The following is a 12,382-nucleotide window of genomic DNA, read 5'->3' on the forward strand; positions in this document are numbered from 1 at the left end:
CCCCCTGCGCTCGGCACCGGCGAGGCCGCCCCTGGAACGCTGTGTCCAGCTGTGGCCCCGCACGGCCAGAGGGACGCAGAGGGGCTGGAGCGTGTCCAGAGCCGGGCAGGGGCTGGGGAAGGGGCTGGGGCACCCGTGGGATGGGGGGCGGCTGGGGGGGCTCAGCCTGGAGAGGAGGGGGCTCGGGGGGGCCCTTATCGCTCCCTGCAGCTGCCTGACACGGGCTGTAGCCAGGTGGGTGTTGGTTTCTTCTTGCAAGTAACAAGTGACAGGACAAGGGGAACAGCCTCAGGTGGCACCAGGGGAGGGTTAGATTGGGTGTGAGGGGACATGTCTTCACCGAAAGGGTGGTCAGGCACTGGAACAGGCTGCCCGGGGAGGTGGTGGAGTCACCGTCCCTGGAGGTGTTTAAAAGACACATAGATGTGGTGCTTGGGGACATGGTTTAGTGGTGGGCTTGGCAGTGCTGGGTTAAGGGTTGGAACTGGTCACCTCAAAGGTCTTTTCCAACCTAAATGCTTCTGTGACTCGCTGCCTAAGCTATGTTGAAGTCAACTGCCCTAGAGGGAGGGTAGAAAAAAAAATAAATCATGGGTTTCTCTGGATGTGCCTGTTAAACTGCACAACTGTAGATCTAACCTTGGGAATACTCAGCTCCAGTAGGTGACTGGACTCAGCAGTAAAGCGGCTCAGAAAGCTTTGTCTTAATGCCTCAGCTCGAGCTGGAGCGTGAGGGCTCTGAGCACTTTCTGCAGCAAGTGCAGGGTACGGGCTGCTTTAGAAACACAGGCCCAGGGGAATCCCAGCAAGGGTTTGACAAGCAGCTCTGTGGTGCCCACAGATTAGCTGTATTTGAACCTCTCTATATCTAGCTTAAAAAAAAAAAAAAAAAAAAAAAAAAAAATTGGCCTTGTTGTATCTCTACTGATCTTCTTAAACCACATAAGCACACAGCCTGCACGGCGTGGCACCCTGGGCTTCTTGTGCTGCTACCATTTTAAGTCAGGAAAGGGATTAAGAGGTTTGGTGGTTTTTTGGGTTTTTTTGTTTGTTTGTTTTTTTAGAAGTGTGTTGGTTTGGTATTTTTTTTTTTTAGGGGAGTGTTAGGTTTCTTTTAGGAGAGATTTTTGCCTGAGGGGCTCAAGACAGGTGGCTTCTGGCCACCACATTTCAGGTATACGAAGGTTAAAGACGTGCTGACTCCAAAGCTTTTCCATGGGAAAGACGAGGTGGGTGAGTCCCCCTTGTGCTCATAGCTCTGCGTCACCCTAGCAGCACTGCTTATGTCTCCGTCAGGGGATCTGCTGTGGGTGAAGATGGCCAAAGAAATGCAGCCGGCGCAACAGCAGTGGTGGCAGGAGTGTCTGTAGAGGTAGACTTGGTAAGGGAAACTTCCAGAAAGGGATCAAAATGCACACAGCTTAGAGGCTTGTGGGTTAAGGGGTGCCGGAAGATCTTGCGGCTGCAAGTCACTTTCATTATGTGCCTGAGAAATCTTACTTTTTGCTCTTGTTGCAAGTTAGCAGGCTGAAGGAGCAGTGGGAACCCATAGGCAGTTGTGTCAAGTGGGCAGTGACTGACAGAACAGCCAAAACAGCCAGTGCTTTCATTATAAGTAATTTCCTCTTTATGGCTGGCAGGCTGGGAAAGAGCAACTTATTTTTTCATGCTGCATCATCTGAGTTCACTAGCTACAAATGAAGAGATAAGGGATAGGCAAGTGCAGCCCAGGGAGCTTGCCAGAGAGCAGCACTAAAGCTGGCAGGCATAAGGTGATTCTGGTTGCACCTTTTGTCATCCCAAGTGCCATCAGTGTACACCTCCACATGTTCCCCTTCCCCTTTGCCAGAAGGTTCATTTAAATGCCAGTTAGTATAGCTCAGCTGTGTACCATCCAGGAACTAGAATTTGCTTGGAATTAGGGATTCCTTTATCTCCAGGTAGGCATAGGTATTAAAACTCTTCACAATGGAGAGAATGGCATCATTCTTGCCAACGTTCCTCTGAGTGGCAATAGACCCTCCAGCTTCTTGCCATTTTTATAGTAGTATGGACACCCCTCTCTTCATAGCAAATACTTTTTCCTCCAGACGCTGCTGTTATCTTCTCCAAGTGGAGGACCGCAAGATGCAGTGAAAGCTGATAAGCTTTTATGCATAGCTGTGTGGTCACTTTGCTGCCAATTGTACTTCCTGCTGTTTTCCTCCATAACTTTAGATTAAATCCAGGAAAAGGTAAAGGAGAGGAAAACTTGAAACCAAAAATTAAAAAAAGAAAACAAAGAGACAATCCCCAAAAGCCAAAATAAATCTGAAAGGATGAGGGGAGGGGAAAGAGAAGAAACACATAAATACACAGACAATGAAATAGGTGAAGCACAAAAGAAGCTGGAAAAGGAGGAAAGGAAATGATGAGTTCTATTTTCAGAAGAAGTATATTATCATTTTCTTTGAGACTCTGTGTAAGCTCTCTGAGATGGGTTTGCAGTATGCAGGGGTGCATGTCAGTCCTAAGTGAGTACGATCATAAGATCTTAGATGTGATTTGGTTGTCATTGTTTGGTACGTTTTTAGTGCTCATTTTATTTGTCTGTTAGGAGTATGGGGTGCCCATGGAGCGCTTCTGCATAGATGGGGAATTTAATGCCATCATTTTCTGACTTGCACCCATACTTCAGAGCTGTTACCTAGACTAGTCTCCCACTAGTTATGAAAAACTAGTCTTCTCCTCCCTGCATTTGAGAGTTATCACTCTCTTGTCTCCCAATGTAAATGGAATAAACCAGAATGCAATGAAACTGCAGAAAGTTCTGCCTTTTCCCTAAGAAGCCATTTTGTTTAGCTTGTTTATGCCCAGTAATCCAGGCACAGTCTTTCAAGTCTGGAAATCCAATGCTCTAACTGACAGCTAACATTTTCCATTTCATTATCAACAAATGGTAGGAAACCTATGAACAAACCCAGCTATTAGGCACTTTGCCTTATAGTTTGAATCTTGGCTTTCGAGATAAAGCAGGGGTAATCATGTGAAATTAATACAAACTGCTAAAATGTTTGTTTGACCTGTTTTGGTTTTCTGCTGTGCTTCAAATAGGGGATCTTTTCACACACTGATCTTTGCAAGGATAGGGAATGCATTCCTGGAAACTACCTGCAGAGCAGTGATGTTTATGGAAAACTTGAATTAGCAAACTGAGTCAGTCTTCACTCTATAAGTGACTAAGCCACTCCAGGCAAAACGCTGGCAGTTGTGCGGTAGGTTTAGTTGATTTTTAACTGTGTCTAGGGATTGTTGACAGAATCTTTCAGGCTGTTTAAGCACTCGCAGCTTCAACCTAACACCTAGCAACAAGTTTCTTGCGTCCTGTGTAATGGGAAAGGATACCCTTTTCTCTGTGAATCTCACTGTTGTGTCATTAAGTAGGAGAGGTTTAAGCATCTTGCTTCATACAAAGAATTAATAAAGATCTGGGGGTTTTCTATAGAGTAGAACCCGCATCAGATTATACAAGGTAGCACTGAGTTTACAAAGCATGAGAATAGAACACAACAGTACATCTAGATAAAAACGGAGATGGTAACTGCATGCACCTGGCATAAATCCTTCACCTATCCCATCTTCAGACAAGTGCATGAAACTGGGCAGTTAAAGGAATTCCTGCAGGTTTATGTTGAGCACAGCATGGGAACAGGAACAAAGCTGCTCCTAAGATTTTGTGGAACAATTGTGGAGACAGCATTATTTAAAGCCAGCTATAAAACAGGCTGCTTTACTATCCAGTGTAGAGTACTACACTAAAAAAAACCAATGTTTCAAAATTTTTCTGTCTAAGTTTGAAGTTTTATGTACCTTAGGCTTTGCCTCCAGTGACACGAGTGTCATGGATGTAGTTGCAAAGTTAGGTTATTTCAAATAAATAAAATATTTTTCCAAAAGACCTAGTCTGCTAGTCTACAGATTGGGGGAAAAAAAACCCCAAACCCACTCCACACACACACACACACACACCCCCCTCCAACCAAAACCCACATCCCTTTCAAAGTGCTTTTTTGTACAGCAGATACCATTATATGCCATTTCTCCCCTGCAAAAGGTTAAATAGTTTCAGTCCTAATTTGACAGGGGAGCAATATACACATGGCTGAATTAGTAAGTGAAAGCCAGGTTAAGATAAACTGGGACGTGCTACCTTTATCAAATGGTTTAAGAGCAAACAATTGTTTAATGCTTATTCCTCCATCTTTTAAAGTCTTCACCTCAGGTGGTATCCTCTGTAAAAGCAGGCGGAAGTTTTAATACAAATGTTGAGACACAAAGATAAAAAAAATCCAAAGTGGAAAGGTTTGTGATACAGTTTAATCAGATTCAACATAATTTAAACAGAAACCTATTTAAAGATGTACAATTTACCTAGCAGCTACAATATGAAAAAAAAAAAAAAAAGACTAATTAAATGGTCAAATTTATAGGGCATGTAACTTGAGATTCACCTTGTTACTTACAGGAAATACAAAGAGCATGTAATATGATAGGAATTTGCATCTGAATAGAAGTGTAATGCACTTTAACTTCAGTGATGGGGTGTGTGCGCGTGTGCTTTCTTCAAGAGGTAAACACTTAAAATGTGAGGAAAATATTTGAGGGTACTTTCTTGACTTGTAGAAACACTTTCACATATTTAAAAAAAAACCCCAATGCTGGAACAGAACAAAGCAATTTCTCAATACATATTTGAACCCCCTAACGTAAATGTTAAATGGCTGTGTAAATGTTAAAGTGTAAATGTCACTGAAGGCAAGCCAAAAGAAGTTCACCTGAAATATAATATGCAACAGGAACATCGCCATCATTTTCATTACAGACTGAGGGCTTATCAGTGATAATTACTGAAGCCTTGTAACTAAATAAAAATAACTGTAGAGCAAAGCCAAAAGACAACAGCACATTTGCAGCACACGTAGAGGTAACAGGCACAGAAGCATATACTGAAATAAATTATACTCCAGAGGATGTCTATATATCATAAATAATGTTTTATGCAACAGAACAATGGTGTTTCAGTGAAGGAAAAAGCTGCTCTAAACCAGTGCTGTAGGTAGAGCCCTCGGGATGCTGAGCTGGTGAGATGGAGCTGCGTTGCCAGGTGTCTGAGGGTTACAGCTGAGGGCTGTTTCTGTCCAATGGAGACTTCTAGGAAAGCAGTTTAAGGCTGTGCTGCATTTCAGAAAGGGAAGATGTGGTCATACCGTCCTTCTGGTGTCAGGCCAGCATCCTGACGTTGCAGGAAGGCTAACAGCCAAGTTGGTTGAGGAACAGATGCTTTGAGATGAGGTGGGGAATGCGAGCAATATCCATATTTTTTTATTCAGAAATTATCCATAATTATCCATATATTAGTGGAAGGTGCTGCTGGATCTGAGCAATTCTAGATCACCCGACAGGCACTCTGTGCCTGTAGCTTGCACTTTCATACTTACCTCAACAACTGATGTGGAGCCCTTTGTCATTGGCGTTATGCCCACTGAAGCCTGATTGACTCCAGCTTCACTGTTTGTGTGCCCCAGAAAAGGTACCAGCCCTGGGAAAAATAAAAAAGCAGGACCCAGTTGTGTGTACCCTGGCAGAAGAAGGCCATTTTAAACCTGCATGAGTAACCTTTGTTTAAAGTTTCTAGTTAAATTCTACATTTCTTAGTTTCTTTTGAGTGTTTGACTTAACCTCAGTCAAAAGAATGTTAAAAGCATTTTCTGATTGTTTTATGGGGTGGAAAGAAAAAGAAACAAACCCAAACAAGAACCAAAAGAAAGAACATGAGGCAAGCCATTTCCTGGGATCCAGATGAACCGTAGGAAAAGTCACTGGCAGAGACTATTGGGTCTTTGCATCCGTGGTGAGACCAGCTTTAGCACTTCAGCTGCATCTGGAAGAAAGCGCAGGTGGGGCAAGTGGGAGGCTTGGCCTCCATGAGTGGGTTCCACAAGCTGGCTGATGGCCTGGGAAACCTGGAGGGAGACAGAAGGTTTTTTTCCGTGATAGACTCCTGGGAAGAAGTGATGTAGATTTGATAATTTCTAAACTTTTCTTGTCTTGACTTTCATCAGTGTACTGATAAGCTGGAGCGAGCTAAAATAGATATTTAAAAATACTTGCATTTCTACTATGCTTGTTTATGATTGCCTAATAGACTGTTCTGTGTAACTATCATAACTTGTAAACTGTTTTCTGATTTTTGCTTTGAGCTGCATATCACAGACTTGGAAAGATTCAAAGATACAGTTCTGAAAAAGAACAAAAGATTTTTGAGTATTGAGGCAGCTTTTCTTCTGTGTTTCCACATCTGTCATGAAGAGGTTTTAGAATTTCAGTGCTAGTGCAGCAAATGAAGGATATTCTGGCAGTAGGTTGTGTTGCACAATGTAGGTAGGTAAGTGCAAACCATGCTAAGGACGTTGGTCAACACTGCTTTCTTGGCCGCTTCAAGAAATATAGATGCCAGAGTTGAAATTCAGCTCTTGGAAGTGGGTGTGTGTTCCTTCCATGAGTGTTAGGTTTTCCTTTAGATACTCAACCTCCTGAAAGTTCGTTGTTGTTGGTTTTGGGGTTTTTTTATAGTGCTAGTCACGCTTCAGATAACCTTGAAAATTCTTCTCTTGTTCCCTTAGTTTGTATTAAGTGATGCCAACCCCACTTGTATTTTCTGTTTACATTGATTTTATGCCGTTCTGCTGCTGTTTCCATCCTACCTTGCCACCACCTTGTCCTCTGCTTCCCTGCATTTCCTTTTCTTTTCCAAATCACTGTCAGACTGTTCCTAGCAGCTCCCTTTCACGTGGCAATATCAGAAATTGCGCAGAGCACATGGGACCTGGTATCTTGCCTTCTCAGAGGAGGGCTGGGGCTGTTTTTGTTGAGGTTTAAAAACAGGAAGGAAAGAATTCAAAGATATGGTAAATTTTAATATAGCTTTTTTTTGTTTGGTTGGTTGTTTTTTTTTTTGTTGTTGTTTTGAGCAACATTTTAGAGCAGAAAATCTTAATTTTACCCACAGACAGTGTGATCAGTGCTTGTAAATACTACCACCATCTTACTCCACTGATTTGCGTGAGGGATCCAAGCAGAGGTCACTAGCTGTCTCTGGTATGTCACTTGGTGCAGCTCAGCTGAAAAACACAAGAAAGAGTTTTGTGGTTATTAGAAATAGAAAGCAAGACAATATCTCATCTCTTCAAAAGTTGTTAATAGCAAAACAGCATCCTAATCCTGAGAGAGGGGAAAAGAACGCTCATGTTTGTGTACCAGATGAAACTATTATTCCATATATTCTGCAGTCGTCCTCCGTTCTCTGCAGCAGAAGGTTAAATTGTTCACTGCAGCCTCTACTACCATCATTACCATTGCTGCAGCCTCCTCGGGGGTTAAGGCACCCTTGCTGTACAGTTCCTTTTGGCTCCTGAGCCACAAGGGCAGGGGTGGGTGAAAGTTTCACGCCAGGTCTCACCCGGCATCACACCTGGCATATCACCCTAGAGCCAAATTTTGCCAAACCCTGGTTTCCTAACAGAGACTTCAAATCAAATCAAAGTCCCTTTATTTTCAAAGGTGCTACTCTAATTTCCAGGCATCCTGTATTGATTATGCTTTAAACTCAGGTATGTTTGAACAACTGTTGGTTAATCCAATTTTATAACAGTACATTTCAACTTCTGATAACGAAAGTCGTTTGCAATCCGATACTTTTTGAGGTCCAGGCAAACCCGTCTGTTATACCATTAGACAATACCTACAAGCACATTGCTTTCCTCTGGTTCGGAAGAGTTGTAATAGAGCCATTAGTCTTTCCACCACTTCTCAAGTTTTGTAAGAACCATGGGAGTTGTTTGTTTTTTTTTTTTTTTAATCAAATTTCTACAGAAATAAGGAAGCCACAGGAAAATATTTATTTGCTGTAATCAAAGGTTAGTTTCTTTATGTGTGGTAGGGATTGATGGCGGTGGGGGAGATGGTTTTGAGTGCTCAAAATTGCTAATAGTATTTCTAAGCTAAATCACCTAATTAGATTATACAGTTATAAAAGGGGATATCACCCTAGACCAGAAAGGATTCTCTCTGAAATCAATATCCATCATTTTTATGGCCAGACAAAACTCTCACTGTTAAATACACTGTAATAACAGTTGTATTAAATATCTCTTAGGTGATGCGGAACCCATTTGCTTCAGAAGAGACTGAATTTTTATGACTTTTTAACTTGTACTAAGATCTTAATTCTCAAAATCTGCTTTTAGAGTATTTGAGCAGTGAATAAGTTATTTTCTGATTAAAGATATTACTGTTAGGTTGCTTTTCTGCAGCCAGCTATTACAAATGAAGAAAAAAAAGACTAACCTAGATTTTTCCCAGGCTGGTCATTATGCACCAGGGATTATTTTTGCTCGCTGCATTTTTAAGGAAAGATTTTATCAAAATTGTTTATCCTACAATAACAGAACACAGAAATAATGTGTTCTATTTCTTCTTTTGCCTGACATCTCTGCCCATTTAAAATAATAATTCCATTCATGAATGCAGAATTTAGATCTTTCACAAAAAATAGACAAATGCTTAAAGTGTTTTAAACAGCATTTGAGGGTTTAAATTAATAGAGTTATACACATATTATTAAAAAAAAAGAAAGCCATCTAAAAGACCAAAATAATTATTTCTGGATACTTTTCTGTTCCTCTGTGGAAGTGCAAGGAATAATCAAGTAGCATTCTAATGTGCAGGTACCTTCACCAGGATTTTAATTACCACATATGAAACCCATGAGATACAAATACATTCCAAGCCTGTCTGTAGAATATTGCTTTTTATTAGCCAGTTTTATTTCTTCTACATATGATGGTTGACATTGGACCTTTTTTTTCCCCTCTCTGAAGTTCATCAGTATTGGATAAGAAGAGGCCGTGTAAAAGAAAGTCGACACAGGCCTTTTTTTATAAAGGTGGCAGGAAACTGGCAGGTGTCCTTTTGAAATACGAGGCACAGTCAAGGCTGGACAGAACAAGGAGGGCGGCTTCAGCGTGGTACAGGGGGAAGGCTTGACTATAGCAAAGGAAGAGCTGAGTATGATGTTTTATGGAGAGAATTTATGAAAATAACTGAGGAGTTTCATTCAATTACCTGAAATGTTACAGCTCTCAGTGGTTACAGCCCTTACCAAGTGGTAAGGGCTCCATAGCAGTTCTTTGACTGGATCTGGGGCGTTTGTATTTTTAAGCAGCATGTGTGTGTTTGATTTTTTTTTTCTCTTTCCCCCCAATACTAATGGCTTAAGCAGAAAGAAATTTGATTCTGAGACCTAGCTTAGATACTCTACTTATTGATGTGATTAAAAATAGCTTTTGACTGAAAAAAAAATCTTCTTTTTCTTAACTGGATAAAAAGCACCCAAGTCTTAAAGTCTAAATCTGTTTAGAAATAGGTGACTGATATAGTGTTTTAAGCCATTTTATAATTTTACACATTAAGGATTTTAACCAGATGAGATTTGTATAGTCATTTTGCAAACACAAAGGTGGTGGAAATAATTTATTAAGTAAAGGAATAGGATACTCTAAATCTAGTTGGAAATCTCTGTAAATGAATTTCTGAAACGGGTTCAGGTAATGAAAGGTCATGTTAGGAGAGTGGGGGGTTTCTGTTTTGTCTTTCTCCACCACGATGCCACCTTATGCCAGGTAATCGCCTTGCTCTAACAAAGAATCTGTGCAGTTGAAAGTCGCAGAAATTGCTAACAAGGTTTACTCATTAAAATACTAATAATTAAAATGCAAGAGGCAGAGGTAGTTTTAGGTAAACCTCCCACCCGTTCAAGCAGGCTTAAAAGGCATTAGTTTAGCCTTTTTGTTTCTCAGAATAACCCAAGTCACAGTTTTGGTCATGGTGTGATCTATTGCCTCCCCATTTTAAATGGTATCATGGTCAGAGGTGTGAAAGGAAGCTGTTCTGTAAAGCAGGTTCACACCTGGCACTGGGTGTACTGTCAAAGTCCCCGCCTGCTCTCAGAACAGCTGGAGTGCTGTATGCTAGCGCTGGACATAAATCCTTTGCTGCCAAAAACATCCCCTTGCCTCCTGCATCTGAAGATGCTAAAGCTTCCCTGCTTCATAGGGCTTGAAATGACCACGTGAATAGATCCCATCTTTCCCTACTGCAGGCTAAGGACAAGGGACAACAGTGCCCAGATTCAAGCCTGGGTTCCGATGGGCTTCCTGCTTGGAGCCAAACACAGGGAAGGAGGAGAAGATGAAGTAGAAGTATTTATGCATATATTTTTACCTCCAGTTCTTCCTGAGGGGAGCCTCAGGTGGCATAAAAATGTTAACGGGCTGATGCCAGGACTTTCTCACTGCAAGGTAGGGGTGTGAGGATTTGCTGCTTGTGGTGCTCTGCTGAGCTCCCACTGCTCGCCAGCTACCCAAACTGAGTAGTGGTGAAAATCTTTTGTGAAAAGATGCTTCTTGATCCCAGCTGATCACATGAGTGATCAGTCTGACTGTGTGGTGGCTCGGCATGATACCAGCAGACAAATAGCTCGTGTTTGAACTGCTTGGACTTCCAGTCTTACCTGCTCCCCCCCCCATAATATTATGTGGTTGTTCAGTGGTTTGGTAGAAGACAGGTGGCCTTCTGACGCTGCAATGGTCATAGTTTTGTAGGGGAATGTGATGTTTTAGTAACAAAATGCAATCTTTAGTATTTTATACGCATATCTCTCTGTCTACATGGATCTAATACGATGTTTACCTTAGTGTTTTATTGAAAGTAGCTTCTGAAACTAGGAAAATTAATTGTAACTGGTGATATTAACATTTTTATAAAGCAAAAGTTAAATATGGATGCTGAATGAATTGGTCATTGCTTCAGTATGACACAATACAAACCCTATAATTCAGAGACCATAGTTGCTCCACTGAGATCAACCTCTGTGCATCTCTTAAGGCAGAAACAATTCAACTTCAGACTTTTCTGATATCCCAAGCCAAACCTTGGAATTTTCCTTAGATCTTCACAAAGGTACAGTGACGATCTGCCATGAAAAATTATTTCCGAGCTATTCCCAACCCTCCAAAAGAGACAAACACATCAGACTAGGCACACTTTAATTAAAGTTAATCAGCTACCACATTTGACATTTTCTTAAGGATAAAAAATACCGTAAGATGATTCATTTTAGATTTTCTGACATTGAATAATTGCAAAAATTGCATAAACCTGAGCCACAGGCAATTTCATTGTCTCGGTACTCTGAGGTGGCTGAAGGGCCAGTCTTTAAAATTCACAGATTATGAGGCGATGCTGGTTGCAATTTTTGTCATTCCAGCTCCCATCACTGTACATCTCTACACATTTTTCTGTCCCTTTGCCATTAGGCTCATTTCTGTGCCAGTTGGTGTAATTTAGAGGTGTGCCATATATATGCCTAAATTGACCTGAATTCTCATGCTCTTTAATGCCCAAGTAAGCATATTTGTTATACTGTTGCACAAAACTCAAAATAGCTTCATTCTCCTCCTTGTTTGTGGGTCTTGCAAGAGTTCCTCCAGCCTTTTCACAGGATTCTAGTGCAGATGTAAAACCAACTACCTTCCCATTGCTGGCAATTATTTTCTCTCCTGCTTCTCTTATTTTCCCATTCAAAGCAAGCACTAAAACATGAAAGGAAAAAACCTAGTTAGCTTTTCAAATTTCCTGTGGCATATTCATGAGAAAGCAAAGGAAGAGAAATCAAGAAAGGAAGAGAAACTGAAAAGTGGTAAGAGGAACAGAGGGCAAGACTGATGAGAGTAAGGGACGAAGAGGAGTAAATATAAACTTTATCAATTCACTAGTTGTCGACTAAGTATGTTGTTATGCTGCTTGTGACCATCTCTCCTGGTCTCCAAAACAAGGATGACCCCATTAACATTTGCTACATACACCATCGGCCCTATTATATTGTGTGCACTCCCTAGAGAGGATCAATTTGTGCACATGGAAGAGAGAAATGATAATTTTTATTAATTCCTTCTCTGTACAAAACAATTTACCCACCTTTAACAATCTGATTGTTGATAGATAAAAATACTAGCAATGTGATACAAAGCTGAGGAGGTCCCATGAATCCATGTGGAAAGTGCAACTTCAGTGTGATTCTTTTGTTTTGTTTGTTTGGTTGGTTTTTTACTAAATCAAACTTGAATAAATACACGGTAGTGTTCCTGAGAGAAATCTGCCTCTCCAGGAAAAAATGAGTCTGGATCTCCCCTGCTTTGGATGAGAAAATGGAGGTTGGGATTTAGTACCATTGCCAAGTGTGATTTCTTTCCTGCAAGTCATGATTCTATAATTAATATTGCCT

General features: G+C 41.1%; 1 protein-coding gene across 7 annotated transcripts in view; it reads right to left on the reverse strand.

Moving 5' to 3' along the window:
• Positions 1 to 11,127: 11,127 nt before the first annotated feature.
• The window catches only part of LOC130155307 (pulmonary surfactant-associated protein A1-like), a 34,227-nt gene continuing 32,972 nt past the window's right edge, over positions 11,128 to 12,382 (reverse strand). For all 7 annotated transcript variants that reach the window (XM_056352429.1, XM_056352425.1, XM_056352424.1 and 4 more), the window contains one exon: positions 11,128 to 11,690. In XM_056352429.1, coding sequence (XP_056208404.1) covers positions 11,314 to 11,690 — 377 coding nt within the window. In that variant the 3' untranslated portion in view covers positions 11,128 to 11,313. The remainder of the gene's footprint in view (positions 11,691 to 12,382) is intronic.

Source organism: Falco biarmicus, chromosome 9 (assembly GCF_023638135.1).
Source record: "Falco biarmicus isolate bFalBia1 chromosome 9, bFalBia1.pri, whole genome shotgun sequence".
In the NCBI taxonomy this organism is placed as follows: domain Eukaryota; kingdom Metazoa; phylum Chordata; class Aves; order Falconiformes; family Falconidae; genus Falco; species Falco biarmicus.